Source organism: Gopherus flavomarginatus (genome assembly GCF_025201925.1).
Source record: "Gopherus flavomarginatus isolate rGopFla2 chromosome 13 unlocalized genomic scaffold, rGopFla2.mat.asm SUPER_13_unloc_2, whole genome shotgun sequence".
Lineage (NCBI taxonomy): Eukaryota > Metazoa > Chordata > Testudines > Testudinidae > Gopherus > Gopherus flavomarginatus.
The window spans coordinates 721757-745180 of NW_026114610.1; the positions used below are offsets into that span (position 1 = coordinate 721757).

Below are 23424 nucleotides of genomic sequence, written 5' to 3' on the forward strand. Positions count from 1 at the left end.
AGGAATTGAAAAGAGGTGAGTGGGGCACTGACTAGGAGGGATGCAGCAAGCCAGCGAGGGGTTAGGGAGTGAAGAGGGGTGTGATGGTGGGGTTGAGAGGGGAGGGGATGGGTTCTATTTTACTGCTGTGATCTGGTCACCCTATGCGCGCTGTTTCTGTCCCCCTCTACAGGCTTCCACACACTGTCAGTGCCTTGCTAGTGGGCCATGCACCGTGAGAGATCTCTTCTCTTTGTGTGTGACTATGAGTGTTTCCCTTGTGCATGAATTTATTCAATAAAATCTTGAGCTTCATAATGGTTACCATGAGTGAAAAGAAAAAGAGAATCAGAGCACAGCGTCTTCAACACTGAATGGACGAAGAAATACGTACATACTGAGAATGATACAGTTACTAAAGTAAGCTTTCAAATGTCTAAGGAAATTGCTGCTGTTGGGAAATGCTTCACAGAAGGTGAGTTTTTAAAAAAGTGTATCTTGATTGCTGTATCTGAGTTATGTCCAGAAAAGAGGGAAATATTTGAGAATGTCAGTCTAGCACGCATGACTGTACAGAGAAGAATAGCTGACATTTCTACCAATCTAAGTGATCAGTTAAAGCAGAGAGTCAGTGAATTCTGCTTTTACTCCCTAGCTAGAGATGAAAGCACCGATTTAAAAGACACCGCCCAACTTCTTATTTTTATTAGAGGTATTGATAATAACTTTGAAATTACTGAAGAACTTGCTGGCATGTGCTCCATGACAGGTCACACAACCGGAAAAGAAATCTCCAGTGAAGTGATAAAGTGCATGAATGATAAGTCAGGATTAGATTTCACAAACTTGATGGCCATTTGTACTGATAGTGCCCCAGCTATGTGTGGAAAAAAATGTTGGAGCAGTTACTCTTCTTGAAGAATTTATTGGGAGACAAATAACCAAACATCACTGCATTTACATCAGCAGGTTTTGTGTAGAAAGTCTTAAAATCTGAGCATGTAACGTCAGTGATAGTTTCCATTGTAAACTACACCCGTTCTAGAGGACTAAAACATAGGACATTCCGAGCCCTTCTTGAAGGGGTAAACACTGAGTGCAGTCATACGGAAGTGAGGTGGTTGAGTCGAGGAAAAGTGCTCCGCCGTTTCATTCCTTTGAAAGAGGAGGTAGCAAAATTCGTAGAAAATGGGCCAATAAAATTCCCAGAGCTTGAAAATGAGTCCTGGAATCAAGATCTCTTTTTCTTTTGTGATATTACAGCACACCTGAATGATCTCAACATTCAACTTCAAAGGGAAAAAATCAACTTATATTTCAAATGTGTGCAGCAGTGAAAGCTTTCAAAATGAAATTGAAACTTTTCAGAAGTCGGCTGTCAAAAGGTGAAATGTGTCACTTTCCCACTTGTGCACAGTGTATCCCTCAGCACAAACACGCTGAGTTAGGAGAAAAATATGCAAAGCACATCAATCTTTTGATTGAAGAATTTGACAGAAGACTTACTTTGTCTAAAGACGACGATGTCCAGTTGAAGCTGATTGAAGATCCCTTTTCTGTGGATCCAGAGGAAGTGCCAGTAGATTTGCATTTGGAGGTTACTGAACTTCAATGTTCGGCAGTTTACCGATATAAGCACAGAGAAAGCAGCCTGTGGGACTTCTACAAAAGTCTGGATGATGGAAAATACAAGAATCTTATTGAAGTTGCACTGAAAACATTCAGCATTTTCAGAAGCACCTACATATGTGAAAAATCATTTTCCACCACGAACATGAATAAAAACAAGCAATGTTCTTCTCTGACTGACGACCATTTGGAAGACATAATGAAAATATCCACTTCAGATATGACCCCTGAATACGACAAGCTTGTTGCCCAAAAGAGATGCAATATCTCTCATTAAATTTGCAAGGTAATTATGAAAAGTACAAAGTTTTCTTTCAACAAAACAGGTGTTTTTCATTTTTCCCTGATTCATAAAAAAAAAATAATTTAAAAAATAGTTTGCTTTAATTGAAAAATTCTTAATAAAGTATCCCCCACAATCTTCCTTTTTGGCCCACAGCTGTTTCAGCGGGGTGGCACTGGGGAAGGAGGGTTTGTTTCCACAGTGCAGGCAGCACTGGGTGTGTGTGTGTTTTGGTGGGGGTGGTGTTCTGTCGGTGCTGGGCGGGGAGGGGAGTTCAGCCTTCAGATGTTTTCTTTGGAGTAATATGGCCCTCACTGCTTTACGAGTTGTGCAGCCCTGCCCTAGAGGTTTTTATGGTGTTGAGCTCCCTGGCAGATTCTCTGATGACTAACATGGGCTGAGTGCCAAGCGAAGGTTTTCCCACACTCACTGCATTCATAGGGTCGCTCTCCTGTGTGGATTCTCTGATGAGTAATAAGGTTTGAGCTCCGATTGAAAGTTTTCCCACAGTCGTTGCATTCATACAGCCTCTCCCCTGTGTGGATTCTCTGATGTTCAGAAAGGCCTGATCTGTGAGTGAAGTTTTTCCCACACTCACTACATTCATAGGGCCTCTGCTCTGTGTGGATTCTCTGATGTTTAGAAAGAGTTGAGGTGTTAATGAAGCATTTTCCACACTCATGGCATTTAAAGGGCCGTTCCCCCATGTGGATTCTCTGATGATTAATAAGGCTGAATCTGTGAGTGAAATTTTTCCCACACTCACTGCATTCATAGGGCCTCTCCCCTGTGTGGATTCTCTGATGGGTAATAAGGTGTGAGCTGCGGCTGAAGGTTTTCCCACACTCACTGCATCCATGGGGCTTCTCCCCTGTGTGGATTCTCTGATGGGAAATAAGATGTGAGCTGTGCTTGAAGGTTTTCCCACACTCACTGCATTCATAGGATTTCTCACTTGTGTGGATTCTATGATGCTCTTTACGGGCTGAATAGTCACGTAAGTTTTTCCCACACTCAGTGCATGTATTTTTGCTCTTTTCCATAAGGATTTCCTGCTGTGTTGTGGTTTCCTTGAGGTCCTCCTGAGTTCCTTCTCGTGAAATTAATTTACCCACTTTCTCCTCTGGCTGGTTTCCGTGCTCTTTTTCTGGTCGGTGCTGACTCTCACAGGAGTTTCCCTGCTCATGACTCCTGGACACATTCCTTTTCGATCTTTGCAATAATTCTCTGTGTTTATCCACTTGCTCAACATTTTCCTGCAGAGAATTCTGCTCCTCTTTCTCACGTACCATTGCATCACCTGCTGTGATAGAGACAGAAACCTCAGACAGGGATGGAAAGGGGAAGGCCAAACCAAAAGAAGTACTGGAGAGAGGTCAAATAAAAATCAGGAACTGAATTCCCCCAAACTCTTCCCCCAAATGTTGTAGTAAGATTTTATGTTTGTATTTTATATAATTTGGAATGAAGGATAACTAATAATTATGCAGCGTGCATTAAGTGTATTGGTGTATGATCTAAGCACATCCTGCCAGCCACCCTTTTTGAGTAACAGAAAGGAATGGCTAATGGGCCAGTGGGTAGAGATACATCAGCCAGAATCTGTGTCTGGACTGATTTCAAGGCAGTAACAGACCTTTGAGGGTCACCAATTTGTTGTATGTTTAGCATTTTAAAATAAGTAAAAGAATGCCATGGTTGTTTTCTTTTGCATGGCAATTTGATGTTCCTGTGTAAAATGTTCTGTGTAAATTAATTCTGTTTTATGTGTGAATAAGGAATGTACATGTTAAGAGATAAGTGTGAAGGTTATCGCTGAACCATATGTATGAGGGAAGAACTGAAGAAAGACGCAAGGACACCAGGAGGCTGCAACACGCTCCTATTGAAATGTCAGAGGAGGGCAGACTGATGATTCTAAAGATGAGACAGGCACCTATCAGTGGGGATAAGATAGCTGTGATCAAAACCAGCCTGGGAGAGCTCCCTGAGGGACTTAATGAAAGAATAAGATAAAGGATGAGAAGGACAATTTAAGATAACAAGCACTGTCAAACAATTGAATACAGCATGACGGTGCAAAACTCATTGGTCCCAATGAAGGAAAATCACTATATAAACAAGGTGCCTTGCCATGAAACTTTGGGTTCATCCTGCCAAGACTTCCCCGGAGCATCGTGTCATGACCAACGGAACCCAGCTCCTCCTACCCATGATCAACCTAGCTGGCCACTAAGTTGCTCTAGACTCTAGACTGGTAACTGTAATACTGACTGGCAGGACTGTGTGTTTGTGTGTGTGATGTGTGACTGAACACTTATGCGAATTGTTCTATTTTCAATAAATGTGGCGTATTGCCTTTTCCCCTGTAAAAGATGCTGTATGCTTCTTATAAGCATAACAGGGTAATGCCCACAAGGCAGCTAGCTAGCACATCTTGGAGGGACTTTCAAATTAAGTGGTTCATCAAGACACACTTGGTTGACAGCGGATCGTGGGAGAAGCTCATCTACACTGAGTGGACCATCATGGAAATGTGCTGTCTGGAATCTAGGTAATGGCCTCCTGCAATGACTGAGGGAAACTGGGCATGAACATGTGACTTGCCCATGTGACTCCAAACTCCATCCTGTTGTTCTAATTTTCCACAGTAAGAACCATGGGATGCCCTCCGCACGGCAAAAGCTATAAAAGGTCCTGGAAACACCTCCATTTTGTCTTCAATCCTGCTTCTTACCTCTGGAAGAACTTTGCTACAGATTGAAGCTCTGAGCAAAGGACTGAATGACCCATCGCAGCTGTGCATGTACTCCAGAGACTTGACTTAAGCCAACAATTTATTCCACCACTGCTATAAGCCTGAACCAAGAACTTTGCCATTACTGGATGTAATTGATTCCCTTAGTCAATTCTAACTCTCACCTTTCTTTCTTTTTATGAATAAACCTTTAGATATTACATACTAAAGGATTGGCACCAGCATGATTTTTGGGTGAGTTTTAAGTTATATATTGACCTGGGAGTGGCTGGCGCTTTGGGATCAGAAGAAACTATCATTTAATGACACTGGTTGTAAAGAACCACTCATCTCTGAATCAGTGTGTTTGGTGGTGTTATAAGAACCAGAATGCCTGAGAAAACTGCTTTATGTTTTCTTGTTAGCCAGTGTGGTGAAACAGAAGTTACTTTTGTGGCTGGTTTGATTTATCTTATAAAAGGAGTACTTGTGGCACCTTAGAGACTAACAAATTTATTTGAGCATAAGCTTTCATGGGCTACAGCCCACTTTATCGGATGCATGCTTATGCTCAAATAAATGTTAGTTTCTTAGGTGCCACAAGTACTCCTGTTCTTTTTGTAGATACAGACTAACACGGCTGCTACTCTGAAACTTATAAAAGAATAACCACCAGTTTTGGGTTGTGTTTGCCCTATTTCTCAGCAGTTCGTCCTGAATTTGGCATCCTCAGTTGTGACTCGCTAAGGCTCGGTGACAGGGTCCCAAGGCACGGGGCTGGGTCATGGACTTACAGGGAGTTAGGTGACCCAATGTTCATACAGTCTCCCTTGGGGCCGCCCTCTTTAGGATACGTCTAAGGTGCATCAGGGAGTCGGCCGCCTTCCAGGCTGAGTCTCACGCTAGTGCATTAAAAATGGCTGTGGAGACACTGCTTTGATGTTAGCGCTCTGCTTGGAGTTCAGACCATCCAGCCCACCCACCCCCCTCAACCTCTGGCTTTAGAACCCAAGCTACAACCCAACCAACAGCGCCTACACCGTTATTTGTAGTGAGTCAGCATGGATTCTGGCTGGGAGGCTGCTTCCAGACGCAGGGCAGACATACCCTTAATGAGTGACACGCTTGCTTTAGCTTTTTCCAAGGGTGAACCCCGGTTCCCCTTAGAACCATAGAGTTAAAAGGGACCGCAAAGGTCATCTAGTCTAACCCCCTGCCAAGGTGCAGGATTTGCTATGACTAAACCAGCCTCCTTTTGAAAACCTCCAGTGAATAACTTTCCACCACCGCCCTAGGCGTCTGTTCCATAGTCCTACTGTTCTTCCAGTTAGGAAGTTGTTCCTGAGATTTAATCTAAATCTGCTGTGCTGTAGTTTGAACCCCCTGCTTCTTCTCCTGCCCTCTGTGACAAGAAAGAAGATCTGTTCTCCATCCTCTGTATGGCAGCCTGTAGCGGGGAAGACCAGCAGGGACCACAACCTGCCTGTTGGGCTACAGAGCCAGGAAAGCCACCTCCACCCCTCCGGAAGATGAGGACAGGAAGCAGAAGTACAAGAGGGGGCCCTGCAGCTCAGTTGGGCTGGAGCTGCCGAGGGAGACAGACGCTTATCACCCGCTGCCAGAGTGGGACACTGAGGACCCACTAGGGCTGCCACCAGAGGACTGGCCAAAGCTCCCAGGATCACCAGCCAGTCGAGGTGCCAATGAGCTGATGGCGCTGCCACAGACCACCGATCCCTGGGGAAATGGAGGCCAGAGGTACCAAACCTTGGAGATTGTAGGAAGTAGCCCAGGGAAATTAGACCATCGTCTGGCTGAGTGTTGGCCTGACACTAAGTAAGGGTGTTGTGGGTGGACCCCCCTTGATCCAGTGGCAGATTACACTGCCACTGTTAGGACCAGGGGCTGGGACCCAGTGGAGTCAGGTGGGCCAGGATCCCCCTACCTCCTGCCACCCCGCCTTTGGCCAGGAGGCCTGTGTTGGTCGACCGGCCGCCGAGCAAGGACGCTAGACTGTTTGGTGCTTGACCTGGGCAAAGCCCCTAATTGTTTGCTGCCCCACCCTGTCTGAGGGCTTGGGCTTGGAGACTTTGCAGCTCTGTCCTGAGACAGACCAGGAGGGACGGCCACACACACTCACACAGCCTTTTGAGTATTTGAAGATCGCTGTTATATCCCCCCCATTAACTCATTTCCAAACTAAACACATCCAATTCCATCAGCCTTTGCTCACTGGTTTGTGTTCCATCCCTTTGATCATCTTTGTCACTTGCCTCTGGATTCTTTCCAGTTTCTCTACATCCTGTCTAGTCACTGGTGACCAAAACTGGATGCAGGACTCCCCCTGAGGCCTAACCAGTGCTGAGTAGAGCAGTACTATCACCACCTGTGATTTGCATGCTATGCTTCTCTTAATGCATTTGCTTCTTTTTGCATTACCATCACGCTGTTGACTTCATGTTGAGGCTGTGATCCACCACAACTTCCAGATCCTTCTCAGCGGTGCTGCTGCCATGCCAGTTATCTCCCAGCCAGGATTTGTGCACTGGGTTTTTCTTCCCGAAGTGTAGCACCTTACACTTGTCTTTGTTGAATGTCATTGGTGTCTATATCCCAGGTCACCAGTTTATCACAACCTCTTTCAAGTTTTGCTCTATCCTCCAAAGCGTTGACAACCACCCACCCAGCTTAGTGTCATCTGCAAATTTGATCAGTATGCTCTCTATTCCTACATCCAGGTCATTAATGAAGATGTTAAATAGCAACAGACACAAAACAGATCCCTGTGAAACCCCATTTGAGAAATCCCTGCAATGTGACCTCATTCCAATAATAGTTATTCTTTGTTTGCGGTTGTGTAACCAATTATATATCCACTTAATGGGAGTTCTGTTGAGCCCGCATTTCTCCAGCTTACTCATGGGACTGTGTCAAAAGCCTTTCTGAAGTCCAGGTCCATTTTAGCCACCAAACCGGTTGCCCTATCAAAGAAGGATATCAGGCTGGTTTGTCATGCTATGTTCCTAGAAAATCCAGGCTGGCTGCTATCGGTTACCCCTTCATCCTCTGGGTATTCGCAAATTGAATGTTTTATACATTGCTCTAGTAGCTTCCCTGGTACTGAGGTCAGGCTGACTAGGCTCCAGCTTCTCCTTTTTCCCCTTTGTAAAGATGGGCACTATGTTAACCCTTCTCCAGTCTTCTGGGACCCCTTCTGTCATCTGAGTTTGCAAATATTGCCAGAGGCTCTGAGATTTCATCAGCTAATTCTGGGCTGAACAGCAAGAAAGGAGATGGGGGGCTGGCTTGGGGGATTAAGAGCTCTGTTATCAACATTTGATGAGCTGTTGAGCTTGAGCTGATGGCTAGCCATCCATGAGGAGTCATCAGAGAGAGGCGGAGATTTCAGTTTGGACAGAGGAAGACAGGTCTGGAGTAGAGCGGTAGATCTGTGATTCATCAGCATACGGACAGTAGCTGAATTTGTATTTGGGGGTGAGATTTCCCAGAGATAAAGTACAGAGGAAGTGACCAAGGACTGAGCCCTGTAGAACCCCCACAGAAAAATGGAGTGGGGGTGAGGACGATCTTCCTAAGGACACGCTGAAGTAGTGGTTACAGAGGTAGGAGGAGAACCAGGAAGCAGACAAGATGTCAAGACGACGACCATGGTCAGTGGTATTAAAGGCGGCTGACGGGTCAAGAAGAATAAGGGTGGAGCATTGGTTCTGAGCTTTGCTTAGAGAGAGGTCATTAGAGACTATGGCAAAAGTATTCTCAGTGGAAGGCCCCAAATCTCTGCCTCCCTGACACCTTCCCTTCCCACTGCCACCAGATCCTTCCTGCTCCTTGGACCAAACACTCCCCATCCTCTTCCCACTATCCTCAGTCTTTTCCACTTCCAAGTATCCCACATCTCCTACCCAATACCCCCCACTCCAACAGCACCACTGCTGGGACCTCCATCACCTTTCTCCATTCCCAGGCTCCCACTCCCCCAAACTACCACACTCCCTGTTCCCAGGAGATTCTGTCTCTGATTCCTCACCTCTGCTTCCTTCCATGGTACCCATCCCTCCCTGATTCCCTGTAGTCTTCCACATACCTATCCCTTTCCTCCCACTACACTCAGCCTTCCCTACCTTGTGGCACCCCACAAGCACTAGCTCCCATCATCTTCTCCACTCCCACTGCTCCCTGCTCTCCTTTCCCCTACCCGCCAAGAACTCCTGAATAGGAACCTCACACTGCTCTCATAGTCATTGGTTGGTTGGGTCAAGAGGACATGCTGTGGCCACTGCCTCTGAGCTACACCCATTCATCTGAGTCGGAGCCGTACCACTGTTTACTTTCAGACTAGGTGTATTGTGCATTTTGTTTGCATTCTGAAGGAGTTCCTCTTAGACGTTTCCCCTGATTAAAATATTGCTCTCAGCCCTGAAATTTTGGAAAGTGTTTTAAAATCCACTCTGGCCTCTTCTGAGCTGCAAAGTTTTGTCAGCATAGCTCTGTTTGTTAGGGATGCAAAAGAACACATCCTTAATTGATATAATTATGCTGGCAAACTCTCTCATGCAGACCATACACACCACCCCTAAAATGCAACCTTAATTCTGCCCCTGGCCCTGCAGCTGGTACTAGCCACTAGGAATGGCTCAGTAAGTCTGGTGCAAAGGTTAACAAACTAACAAAGGAAGTGGAGGTTTCTCCATTTCTTGAAGTCTTCAAGTCGCAGTGGATGCCTTTCTGGGGGCGGATTGAGTCCAACACAAGGTATTCAGCTCAGTACAGCAGTAACTAGATGAAATTCTATGACCTGGTCATATAGGAGGTCAGATTAGATGACCTAATAGTCCTTTCTGGCCATAAAATCTATGATTCCAATATAGCTATGAAGGACTAAGAATGTGCCATTGTTTGTGTTGTGTTCACAGATGGGAATCCCAGCATTTCTCCACATCCTCCAGCCGTGTGCACTGGGTCAGCCGTAGCTGTAACTGGATGGTGAAGGGAGGAGTTGGAGCAGCTTGGCAGAGGTGTGACTGTGATATGAAGGAAGGTGCATAGGAACCTTGAGAGACCTAGTCTGCCCCATTTCAATGCACTCAGTGGGCTGTTGCTGAGACAGGGCAGAGCAGAGGAGGCATTGTGGGGGTGGCGTGAACCTTAACTCTTCATTTCCCCTTCTAAAAACGGAGGGGATGGGAATCCTTACCCAGCGAGGTCACATTCTCATAGTTCTCCTGCATGACGTCTCTGCAGAGGGCTCTTTGACGGGGGTCCAGCAGAGCCCACTCTTCACTGGTGAAATACACAGCCACCTCCTCGAAGGTCACCGGCCCCTGAAAGAGCAAGAACACTCCACTCACAACCTGCTGCCCCACTCACAGCCCCACTATTCATGGGGGAGAGGAGCCAATCAAATGGAAGCTCTGAGAGAGAGACAGTCAGCAGGATCCCACCCCCACCCTGCTCAGAGCAGCCAGGAGGCAAAACAGGAGGGGAGATAGAGATCCCCTCACCCCCCCCCCCAGCAGACAGAGGGGGAAGGGTCTTCTCATCCATCACACACCTACAAGCCAGAGGCTGATGCGGGGGATGGGGCCCCCAGCAGGCTCCAGGGTCAGCTCCCCAGTAGGAATCCCAACAGATTTCCCATTGCCGGCAGCTGGAAGGAAGGGGAGGGGTTATCTACTCTAAGCCCCACTGGTGGGTCACCTCCCACCCCTCCTTCCAATCTCATAGACTCATAGACTGGAAGGGACCTCGAGAGGTCATCGAGTCCAGTCCCCTGCCCTCATAGCAGGACCAAATACTGTCTAGACCATCCCTAATAGACATTTATCTAACCTACTCTTAAATATCTCCAGAGATGGAGATTCCACAACTTCCCTAGGCAATCTATTCCAGTGTTTAACTACCCTGACAGTTAGGAACTTTCTCCTAATGTCTAACCTAAATCTCCCTTGCTGCAGTTTAAGCCCATTGCTTCTTGTTCTATCATTGGAGGCTAAGGTGAACAAGTTTTCTCCCTCCTCCTGATGACACCCTTTTAGATACCTGAAAACTGCTATCATGTCCCCTCTCAGTCTTCTCTTTTCCAAACTAAACAAACTCAATTCCTTCAGCCTTCCTTCACAGGTCATGTTCTCAAGACCTTTAATCATTCTCGTTGCTCTTCTCTGGACCCTCTCCAATTTCTCCACATCTTTCTTGAAATGTGGTGCCCAGAACTGGACACAATACTCCAGCTGAGGCCTGACCAGCGCAGAGGAAAGCAGAAGAATGACTTCTCGTGTCTTGTTTACAATACACCTGTTAATGCATCCCAGAATCACGTTTGCTTTTTTTCCAACAGTATCGCACTGTTGACTAATATTAAGCTTGTGGTCCACTATGACCCCTAGATCTCTTTCTGCCATACTCCTTCCTAGACAGTCTCCTCCCATTCTGTATGTGTGAAACTGATTGTTCCTTCGTAAGTGGAGCACTTTGCATTTATCTTTATTGAACTTCTTCCTGTTTACCTCAGACCATTTCTCCAATTTGTCCAGATCGTTTTGAATTTTGACCCTGTCCTCCAAAGCAGTTGCAATCCCTCCCTGTTTGGTATCGTCCGCAAACTTAATAAGGGTACTTTCTATGCCAACATCTAAATTGTTGATGAAGATATTGAACAGAGCCGGTCCCAAAAACAGACCCCTGCGGAACCCCATTTGTTATACCTTTCCAGCAGGATTGGGAGCCATTAACAACTATTCTGTGAGTACGGTTATCCAGCCAGTTATGCACCCACCTTATCGTAGCCCCATCTAAATTGTACTTTCCTAGTTTATCTATAAGAATATCATGCGAGACCGATCAAATGCCTTACTAAAGTCTAGGTATATCACATCCACCACTTCTCCCTTATCCACAAGGCTCGTTATCCTATCAAAGAATGCGATCAGATTAGTTTGACACGATTTGTTCTTTAAAAATCCATGCTGGCTATTCCCTATCACCTTACCGCCTTCCAAGTGTTTGCAGATGATTTCTTTAATTATCTGCTCCATTATCTTCCCTGGCACAGAAGTTAAACTAACTGGTCTGTAGTTTCCTGGGTTGTTTTTATTTCCCTTTTTATAGATGGGCACTATATTTGCTCCCTTCCAGTCTTCTGGAATCTCCCCCGTCTCCCATGATTTCCCAAAGATAATAGCTAGAGGCTCAGATACCTCCTCTATTAACTCCTTGAGTATTCTAGGATGCATTTCATCAGGCTCTGGTGACTTGCAGGCATCTAACTTTTCTAAGTGATATTTTACTTGCTCTTTTTTTATCTTATCTTCTAAACCTATCCTCTTCCCGTATGCATTCACTATATTAGACATTCCTTCAGACTTCTCAGTGAAGACCGAAACAAAGAAGTCAGTAAGCATCTCTGCCATTTCCAAGTCTCCCATTACTGTTTCCCCCTCCTCACTGAGCAGTGGGCCTACCCTGTCCTTGGTCTTCCTCTTGCTTCTAATGTATTGATAAAAAGTCTTCTTGTTTCCCTTTATTCCCATAGCTAGTTTGAGCTCATTTTGTGCCTTTGCCTTTCTAATCTTGCCTCTGCATTCCTGTGTTATTTGCCTATATTCATCCTTTGTAATCTGACCTAGTTTCCATTTTTTATATCTCCTAGCAGCCTCTGGCCAGTAGGTTCATCTTCTTGCACTGGGAATCTGATACGTTTTCCCCAGCGCTGTCCAGGATTCCCTCACCAGCCCCATTCCACAAATAGGGTAATTTCCTCCCCCAAACCCCATGGGTCTGTTCCTAGAATCCAGGACTTGGGTTAAACAATTCCCAGCAAGTTTGTCACATGCCTTGTCCCCCTCCCTTTCTCCACCCTGAGTATTTCCTGCCCCCATCCCACCTCCACACTGAGCTTCCCCAAAGATCCCAGCCCTCAGTATTTCCTGCCCCTCCCCCTCCAGCAGGAACCCACTAGCCACCCCGCAATAATCCCTACCTGGACTGGCTCCACTACAGCCAGTTCCCTTCCCTGTCCCGTGGGAGGCTGGGACAATCTGGAGCCAAAGGTGGGCGTTACTCTGCCGCCTGTCAGGGTGAGAAGGGTGACAGAGAAGATTTCAGAAGGACCTTTAGTTCTTGTCACATCATGATCTTCCCTGGCCCTTTCCCTGCACAAGATGTTTCTGACTCACATGCTGGGAAAACATTCCATCACTTTATCACAGCCCAGACCCGGCCCTTCCCACCAGTGCTAAACCCACTGCGCTAGTTTTAAAACCCTGAGGGCAACTCCCCCAACGGTGGGGAGCAGGCGGAGGCAGGGACAGGACAAAGTCTGCCCAGTGTAGGTGCAGTAAATTAAATGAAGTTTGCTGGTGATAGCTGGAAGGCTTGGTCAATAGAGACAAATAGTGGACCATGAAGTGGGGCTCACTTCCATTTTATGTATTATGTTCCTCACCCTCATGCTTCAGAGTTTCACCCATAACTGCTAGGGGTCAGGAAGGGACTTTTCCCCCCTATATATTTTTGGAGGGTTCTTTTATCTCTTTCCTCTGAAGCTTCAGGAACAGCCAGAGAAGAAGACAGGATATTGGGCAGGGTGAATCTCTCTCTCTCTCTCTTTGTGCTCCCATGCTCAGAGTCTAACTGATCATTATAGGTGGGATGGGGAAGAAATTTCCCCCTTGGGTCAGGTTGTAGGTGATCTGGGGGTTTTTCCATCTTCCTCTGCAGCGTGGGGTGTGGGGCACTCACTAGGATCACCCAGAAATATCTCACTTAATCATTTCCCTGCCACTGCAGGGGTCTGGGGCACTGGGGCACCTCGGTCCCTCCTATTCTCTGCCTGGGGCATATAACAGTCTAGTCTCCTCTGGGCTGCAAGACTTTGGTCTCACTCCAGCTGTTGAGTTTAGTGGGCGGGTACTGGGGGGTGTTGGCAGCCAGTGCTAGACAGGAGGTCAGACCAGATGATCCAGTGGTCCCTTCTGGCCTTAGACTTTATGACTCTGTCATAAACAGATAGTTAAGGGTTAACAGAACAGGAGTACTTCATGTCTCTTTTGCCTGTAAAGGGTTAACAAGTTCAGTGAGCCTGGCTGTCACCTGACCAGAGGACCAATCAGGGGACAGGATACTTTCAAATCTTGAGGGAGGGAAGTTTTTGTGTGTGCTGTTAGTGTTTGGTTCTTGTTCTCTCTGGGTTCTGAGAGTGACCAGACGAGCAACCAGGTTTCTCTCCAATCTCCCTGATACTATTCTGAGCACATATAAGAGACTGTAAGTACTAGGTAGATAAGGCGAGTTAGGCTTATGTTTGTTTTCTTTATTTGCAAATGTGTATTTGGCTGGAAGGAGTTCAAATGTGTATTTGGCTGAACGGATTTTAATTTGTACTTGTATACTTAGGCTGGGAGGGTATTCCCAGTGTCTATAGCTGAGAGACCCTGTACCTATTCCATTTTAAATTTACAAAGATAATTTTTACTGTTTTTCTTTCTTTAATTAAAAGCTTTTCTTGTTGAAGAACCTGATTGTTTTTTTTATTCTGGTGTGAGACCGCAGTGGACTGGGTCTGGCTTCACCAGGGAATTGGGTGGGGAAAGGAGGGAAGGGGGAGAGAGAGGTTAATTTCTCTCTGTGTTAAGATTACTTTCTCTCTCAGGGAGAGTCTGGGAGGGGGAGAGAGAAGGAGGGGGAAGGTGAATTTTCCTCTCTGTTTTAAGATTCAAGGAGTTTGAATCACACAGTGATCTTCCAGGGTAATCCAGGGAGGGGAAGTCTGGGAGAGGCAACGGTGGGGGAAAGGGTTTACTTTCCTTGTGTTAAGATCCAGAGGGACTGGGTCTTGGGGGTCCCTGGGCAAGGTTCTGGGGGGACCAGAGTGTACCAGGCACTGGAATTCCTGGTTGGTGGCAGCGCTACGGGTACTAAGCTGGTAATTGAGCTTAGAGGAATTCATGCTGGTACCCCATCTTTTGGACGCTAAGCTTCAGAGTGGGGATTTATACCATGACAGACTCTATGACTGGATGTGCGCAGGTTTGGGAGCTTGTGAACTTCCAACCCCCTACTTATTTCTCCTTCATTTTCTGTCTTCTCTTTCCCCCCCTCCCCTCCCTCTGCCTGGGAGACTTAGTGACCAACGATCCCTGGGTTCCTTTGCTCTCCTGCGATCGCTGACCGCACTCAATGCCGGTTTGCATCAAAACTTTCTGCTTCGTCCCCATTTCTACTAACCACCGCAGGGCTTTCAGTCTCGCTGGCTGGGATACAGGCAATGAAAGGGTTACTGTGCACAGCTGCAAACTGCCTCATTTCACAGCTGAGATAAGTAAGCAAGCACCACTTATTGGAAGCCAAATCTTTTCTGACCCCTGAACATTTACTATAAAAGTAAGAATACAGCATGTATCCGTGCTGAGTCTATATATAACTTGTATATTTCAAGAGGCTGACAGAGAACACTGGTCACAATGAACAGGGGAGTGCAGGAGTGGGGGAGTGAGATTTTCTTTGCTTTAGATCATAATGAAATACTCAACATCTCACAGCCTCCTGACTGCCTTTCCTGAACCCCCGGGGGTCACAAACCACCAGCTGAGAAACACAAGCCTAGAGCATTCTTTTGTATCGGCATTGACTACGCATGGGAAGAGAGTGCTACATGGTACCCGGACAAAGCGTGAATGAGCCCAGTGCAATGGCATACATGGACCAACCCTGGGAACTGTTAACTCCAGTAACACCCACGTTTTGAACTCTCTGCCTTACTTCACTGTAAAAAGACGACAGAAGTTCATAAGATCTTACAATACCCTATAGCAACAAGTTGATGAAAAGTAGGTTAAATTCTTTTCAGCCATGAATGCCATGCACAGGTGCAAGACGACCAACTACAGAAAATTAAATTAGTCCAAACAAAAGGGGGCTAATGATGTAGTTCAGGGCCAGTACTAAGCCCTCTGCTTGGTAAACAAGAAAATGTGGCAACAAAGTTACCTAGGCCAAATTTGGCCTTAGGGACATGGATTTAATTAGTAAACAAAATAATAAAAAATTAACTATGCCACCTACTTTTATTCCTTTTGGGACTTTTAAAAAGCGATGGGGTGGGGAGAGAAAATCATCTCCCACCTCACCCCTGACATGGCAACACTGCTACTAAACTGATAACAGTTCCTTTCTGAGAGGCTTTGTTTTCATTATATTTTAATTTGTGTTCCCTTCTCTTTCTCCTCGTGATGCACGTTCATTAATTTGCACTTCATTTTGACCATAGTTCTATCCTGTTTCTCAGAAAGGCTCTAAGGGCTTGTCAGTTAAAATATGTTCCAAAGGGACCCATTGCTCTCGTGATTAGTGACTTTCTTAAAGTCTCTCAGTGCTTGTAAGTTAAACTAGTTTTCTAAAAAGAGCCTCTTTTTAAGAGCAGGATTAGTAATGAAACTTACCCTCTTTCCCACAAGCCACTGCCTCTGTGCCTTTACTGTCTGGTACAACACCTTCAAATAATTCTGCTGAGGATGTTTCCCAGAAATTAATCATCATCGGGATGGCTAGAAATGTATTGGGAGAAAAAAAAATTAAGATTCTATCTTAAATGAATAAAATCATTCCAAGAAATATAAATTAATATAAGGCATAATGTAAGCATAAAAAAAAAGGTTAGAGCAAAAAGTTAATTAAAAGAACCAAACAAACGTTGCATTCTTAAAGTAGTGCAGGTTATGCCAATATTTATATATATATATTGAATTGCTGTTTTAACCAAATTAGATGCTAATAGCTGTTTTATTTATTTAAAGTGTAAAAATCAGCTACAACCTGTCTCACAAGAGGTAAATAGTGCACTAAAATAATTATAGGTTAAAAATGTGAATACATTACCAATTTAGAGTCACAACAAAAAAAGTCTGTATTTTTTTTAAAAACTCTAATTATACTAACAAACTTTCAAATGAATATGTTTAAAAAAACCTCAGCCTTTGTATTTTTTTTCAAAAAGTGTCAAGCAACCACTCAAACACAGGAAAAGTTGTCAAAGACCTTAGTGGTCTTTAAAAAAAAGCTTTAAAATCAGACTATGTAAACTTAATTAAAAACACTATTAATATTACTGCAATTAAAACTGCAAAATAAAATTCTTAAATTTAATGTAGTGTTAAAAACGCAATAATTAAAGAAAGCAAAGGCAAAAAAATGAGTACTAAAAAAAACTGCAAAACACTTTAAATGCTTATGTGATATTGTTGAGCTAAAATATTTAAGAGACAAGTCAGTTGAAAATATAGTGGTGCAAGAAGAAAGTAACATCCTTTCCCATTGTTACACAGCTTCCAGGTGCTGGAGGCTGTGATTCCCTGTCGTTAATATGGTTATTGGTCTGAAATCTCCCCATGGCCAGTCAGAGACAGACACGTACCTGTGTCGCTCCCCAGCCCCCGTCGCAGCGTCTCTAGGGGAAGGAGAAGATGGAAGAGGTGAGAATTCAGGCCCTCGCATTCATGGAGAAATCCCCATTGCTTATTAATGGAACTGCTGTTAACTAGGAGATGGTGACAGAGATCAGAGGCCAACAAGGCAGCCGCTGCAGACAGAGCCAGCCTCCCAGGGCTGCTCCATGGGGAAGGGCGACTCGCTGAGCTGGGCTGTGAGATGGAGCCGAGGATCAGTGACATCACTAGAGTCCCCAGCTCCTCCCAAGGGCCAGGGTCGCTCTAACCAGAGGAGACGCCACCCCCAGACTCCAATTCACCTTTGAATCTCAGCACCACCTCCTGCAGCATGGCACTTTTCAGAGAAAAATCGCTGAGTCTCTTCTCCAGCTCTGCAAACGATGGCTCTAGCTTCCGAAATGTCCTGTCCTCCCTGCTGGGGAAAGGAGGGGTGAGAAATAGGCCTGAGCCCCAGATCCTGAGCCCAGCAACCCCCAAACTCCAGGAAACCTGGATCTGCGCTTTGTAGCCTGAGATGGTCGTTGTCATGGTGAGTCACCTCAGCCCTGTGCTCCCCAGAGAGACGGGAAGTGGGGAGACACTAGAGCAAGGAACAGAGACATTGTTCAGGAGCTTTCTCAGGGACGCTCTGGTTCTGTGGGGGGCAGAGCCACCCCCTTACCTGGTTTACTGCAGTAACAAGGGCCACCAGCACTGGGATTATGTGGAAAAAGAGGAGACACAGACCAAAGAGTGGGCAGGTCCTACATGCTGACAGTGGCCACAGACCGAGCTCAGGTCTCCAGCAGAGAATGAACATGGGCCCTTAAACACCAAAACCCTCAAGCCCTTCAGCTGAAGCAGTAACCCTGGGCTGTCCAGCTCATTTCGCAGAGAGGGCCAGACTGCCCTGTCCGTTACGGCCAGTGGCCAGGGCATCAGGTTAGGACTCTGTGCCCTGCTCCATTCACAGCAGAACACCCACTGCTCTCCATGGAACACCCATATACAAGGAACAAGGGGAGAATCTGCCCTTCGTATCAGAAAAAAATTTTACTTCTTAGTATTTTGCCAAGTCTTTGTCTGTCACACTCAGTGTCACTCGGGAGGAAAACAGCCCCTTCCCGGACACCCTGTAGGGCCCTGCTGGTTCTTCCCTTCCTTTCCCACCCTCCTTTCTCCATTTCTCTCTTGCTTCCTTGTCATTGTGTCTCTCCTCTGTTCTTCCCTCCCTACAGCAACCCCCTATTCCCACCCTGCAAAGGTTTCACTCCCGCCCTCTCCCTGATCCACCTGCTCAGGTGATCACCAGGGAACATTCAATGTTGACATCAAAGTGTCATCATTTCAGTTGACACCCCGATGACATTAACAGGAGACTGGAGAGTTCACGCTCTCAGAGCTACGGTTTCAGGCTGCTGGCAACCCCAGCAAGGCAACGCTGTCTCTGTTTACACTAGGGAGGTGCTGAGGGCCAGCAACTCACTTTAACAAATGTGAAAGCTGAGATTCTGCACCCTTGGAATACATGACGTGGCCACATCAGTCCAGGAGACGGGCCTGATCTGTCCCATCGGCCCTGTGTCTAGCAGCCCTGCTGTGACCTCATTAGCGATCGGACAGTAAACGGCTCTTCTCCTACCTGAGTCAGCCACTAGGGGAGACAGAATCACACGCTCCAAGGGCAGGGGGCAGCTTCCTATTCAGTGCAGTTATCAAACCTAACGGCCCATGAGGGCAGCAAAATGGAGCCCAGGACCTACCTGCCCCCAATGCTCCCAACACCCTAAAGAGGGAGAGAAAGAGGAGGCTGTCAGTGGGGGGTTCCTGGGTGGGGAAGCCTCCTGCTCTGCAGGCGTCACCATTGAGGCCTCGGGCAGTAGGGGAATTTCAGGTTTACATTCCCAGAGCAGCTGCCCCCCTCACCAGGGACTTTCCCCTACGCAGCCCCAGCAATCCCTGTGGGCAGGTCACCACTGCAGGAATCTTCTCCCCAGGCACTTTACAGGCAGAAGATATTTCTCTGCATTGAGAATCAAATTTCACCCAGTGCTGAGAGATCCAGAAGACCCCTGGCCCCACTAAACCCATTAACCTGCAGTGCGAGGGGCCTTGGGCCTGGCTTGGGACCTCAGCATGGTGGTGGAGGGGATTCACCCTCCAAGTGCCAATGCAGAGAGTAATTTCCAGGAGAGAAGGTCTTGGGGCTGCAGCATCCAGGACTCCCAGGACCCATCCATGGCGCCGCTGCCAGACTCACTGTGTGATGTTGGGCAGGGCTCTGCCCCTCCCTTTGCCTCACTTTCCCCATTTGTCTCATAGGGATAATGCCCCTGACCCCACTCTGTAAAGTGCTTTGTGGTCTAGAGCTCAGAAGCGCCTATAGAAATGCTGCGTATGATCATTGCAATGACAGCCTGACCTGCAGGGGTTGGCTCAGCGGCTGCTGCCCCTTCTCTCCTCCCCTCTCGCTGAGCAGGGAAATCTCCCACGACAGGCTGCAGACGCCCTCATCCCTTCTCTGAACAATGGCTCTCTCTAGCTCTTCCAGCCGGGCCAGCAGACGCTGTTCCTGCTCCTCCAGACACCCTCGCAGCTCCTGCCACTCCCAGACGATCTTCTGCCTCTCGGCTGCCGTCTGTTTCTGCAACAGGGAGAGGGCGGCTCAGTAACAGGGGAACATAGAACATAAGAATAGCCAGACTGAGTCAGACCAAAGGTCCATCTAGCCCAGTACCCTGTCTTCTGACAGTGCCAATGCCAGGTGCCCCAGAGGGAATGAACAGAGCAGGGAATCATGAAGTGATAATCCCCTGCCGCCCATTCCCAGCTTCTGGCAAACAGAGGTTAGGGACACCATCCCTGCTCATCCTGGCTAATAGCCACTAATGGACCTATCTTCCATGCACTTCTCCAGTTCTTTTTAGAACCCTGTTAGTGTCTTGGCTTCACAACATCCTCTGGCAAGGAGTTCCACAGGTTGACTGTGCGTTTTGTGAAGAAATACTTCCTTTTGTTTGTTTTAAATCTGCTGCCTATTCATTTCACTGAGTGACCCCTAGTTCTTGTGTTATGAGGCAGAAACAACACTTCCTTATTTACTTTCGCCACACAAGTCATGATTTTATAGACCTCTACCATATTCCCCTCCCCCCAATAGTAGTCTCTTTTCCAAGCTGAACAGTCTCAGGCTTTGTCTACACTGGCACATCTCTCCTGCTGACAAACAGCAGCTATGCTGCGTGCCTGTTAGCAGCACGGCTGTAGCGGCACAGACGTGTCGCTAAAAGCTGCGGCGTGTAGCCATAGCCTCAGTCTTATTAATCTCTCCTCATACGGAAGCTGTTCTGGACCCTTCATCATTTTGTTGGCCTTCTCTGAGCCTTTTCCAATTCCAATGTATTTTTTTGAAATGAGGTGACCAGATCTGCACACAGTATTCAAGATGTAGAGGTACCATGGATTTATATAGAGGCAATAGGATATTTTCTGTTTTATTGTCTATCCCTTTCCTAATGATTCCCCACATTCTGTTTGCTTTTTTGACTGGCGCTGCACATTGAGTGGATGTTTCCAGAGAACTATCCACAGCGACTCCAAAATCTCTTTTTTGAGTGGTAACAGCTAATTTAGACCCCATCATTTTATGTCCATTTGATATTATCTTTTCCTATGTGCATTACTTTGCATTTATCAACACCGAAATTCATCTGCTCGGTAAATGGGGAACATCATAAATGCGCCTCGAGGCGGGTGGCAGAGTTATTTACCAGAACACAAGATCTCTTGCAGTGAGTGATGGGAAGTTCATTTATCCCAGGAAGGGAGGAGGGATCAGGGCCGGGGTGAGCTGTACATCACCAACAGGAGGGACACTTCTCCCCAAAACCTCATCAACTTGCACTGAGCCAAATCCTCCATCTCTGCAGCCCACATTTCATCTCCTTCCTCCCCAACCCCCCAGGAGCTAGAAAGGATCCCTGGTCACTGTGACATCCAGACAGTCCGTGGGCAGGGGCTCTGGCTAACACAGACTGACCCTCTCCTGCCCAGCAGCCTCCTGCATCCTAAGGGCATCATGTCATCCCCGTGTCTGACCCTGCAGGTTCCCTGGACTCCAGTGGGGATGGGTCCCTGGCTGAGGCTGGCAGGGTGGGCCCTGCATTCACCAGATCATTCTTATGCCAGGCAAACCTCAGTGGCTGGGGTCTCTGGGCACCTACCAGCAGCTCCTCACTTTGTCGCTCCTCCTCGGCTTTAGCTGCTTCTCCCTCTTTTCCCAGAGGGGCCAGATACTTTTGTGGTGCCTCCTGGAAGAAGCAGGGGAGGGAGGGTTAGAAACTGCTGCAAACCTCCCAGCTGCCAGATTTCAGGGCCCCTCCTGCCCTGCAGACGCCTGTGCAGGGTCCCTGGGACTCAGACTGAGAGGAGATGGTGAAACAGGGAGAAGCTTTTCCAGAGAAAACACAGGGCCCCAGGCTGCAGTGACAGGGCTGCAGCCCAACCCCCTGCTCCCCGGGGCCTCACCCACATCCCAAGCAGCCAACTTCAGACAGTCCCCTACTTTCCCCAGCTCCAGCCCCCAAAGCTCCCGCAGAGCCATGTCTGAACATGGAGCCCCCCAACATCCCCATCCCCTAGTCCTGACCCCCCAATACACCCCAAAGCTCCCGCAGAGCCATATCTGAACATGGAGCCCCCCTAACATCCCCAATCCCCTAGTCCTGACCCCCCAATACATCCCAAAGCTTCCCGCAGAGCCATATCTGAACATGGAGCCCCCCAACATCCCCAACCCCTAGTCCTGACCCCCCCAATACATCCCAAAGCTCCCGCAGAGCCATATCTGAACATGGAGCCCCCCAACATCCCCAATCCCCTAGTCCTGACCCCCCAATACATCCCAAAGCTCCCGCAGAGCCATATCTGAACATGGAGCCCCCCAACATCCCCAACCTCTAGTCCTGACCCCCCAATACACCCCAAAGCTCCCGCAGAGCCATATCTGAACATGGAGCCCCCCAACATCCCCATCCCCTAGTCCTGACCCCCCAATACACCCCAAAGCTCCCGCAGAGCCATATCTGAACATGGAGCCCCCTAACATCCCCATCCCCTAGTCCTGACCCCCCCCCAATACATCCCCAAAGCTTCCTGCAGAGCCATAGTCTGAACATGGAGCCCCTCAACATCCCCAACTCCTAGTCCTGACCCCCCAATACACCCCAAAGCTCCCGCAGAGCCATATCTGAACATGGAGCCCCCAACATCCCCATCCCCTAGTCCTGACCCCCCAATACACCCCAAAGCTCCCGCAGAGCCATATCTGAACATGGAGCCCCCAACATCCTGAACTCCTAGTCCTGACCCCCCAATACATCCCAAAGCTCCCGCAGAGCCATATCTGAACATGGAGCCCCCCAACATCCCCATCCCCTAGTCCTGACCCCCCAATACACCCCAAAGCTCCCGCAGAGCCATGTCTGAACATGGAGCCTCCCAACATCCCCAACCCCTAGTCCTGACCCCCCCCAATACACCCCAAAGCTCCCGCAGAGCCATATCTGAACATGGAGCCCCCCAACATCCCCATCCCCTAGTCCTGACCCCCCAATACACCACAAAGCTCCCGCAGAGCCATATCTGAACATGGAGCCCCCCAACATCCCGAACTCCTAGTCCTGACCCCCCAATACACTCCAAGCTCCCCCACAGTCACCCCCCAGCCCGGCTCCGACACCCCAGATCCCCCCCGGCTCCCGCTCCCCCTCCCGGGCCCAGCCTGGGCTCCGAGCTCTGCAGCCGAGCCGCGCTCCGGGCCCCTCCTGCAGCTCCCGGCCCAGCCGCTCCCGGGCTCCGTCTCCCCGGCCCCGCAGCAGGGGCCGCTCCGCTCCGCCCGGGCCACTCGCCCCCCGCAGCCCCAGGCAGCCCCGCTCCGGCCGCGGGGAGCTCGGGGCGGCCCCTCCCGGCAGGGGCAGGAACAGGAGCGTGTCCACCCCACGCGCGTCCCCGCCCCCTGGGCCCTGCCCGCCCCGCGCTGCCCGCGGCCCCACCGCGCTGCCCCGCGGGCTGCAGGGCTGGAGCAGCCTCCGCGCTGCGCTCCCTGCCCCGGCCATGGCCCCGCTGCCGGCACACAGGGGCGGGGGGTTGGGGGGGGCAGGAAGGGGCGGCTCCTCCCCGGGCCTGGCCCTGCCCCCGGGCCCCTTGCAGGGGGGTTGGGTCAGGCGGGGAAGCGGGGACCCCCCCCTCAGTCCAGAGGGGGCAGGAGAGGGGCTGGGTCTCCCCAGGGGAAAAGCAGGGGCAGGGGCTGGTGCTGCTGAACCATCAGCCCAAGGAGCCCCCGGCTGAGAATG

General features: G+C 48.4%; 1 protein-coding gene across 1 annotated transcript; it reads right to left on the bottom strand.

Moving 5' to 3' along the window:
* Positions 1–1028: 1028 nt before the first annotated feature.
* On the bottom strand, positions 1029–23210 carry LOC127041329 (zinc finger protein 3-like). The gene is made up of 11 exons (XM_050935555.1): positions 23125–23210; positions 21295–21381; positions 19494–19715; positions 18835–18857; positions 17392–17504; positions 17059–17091; positions 16088–16192; positions 12628–12716; positions 9844–9970; positions 2417–3194; positions 1029–1134 (listed from the first exon to the last, which is right to left on the bottom strand). Exons 1-11 carry the CDS (start codon positions 23185–23187, stop codon positions 1029–1031), a joined length of 1746 nt encoding a protein of 581 aa, XP_050791512.1. The 5' UTR covers positions 23188–23210.
* Between the last annotated feature and the right edge of the window lie 214 nt (positions 23211–23424).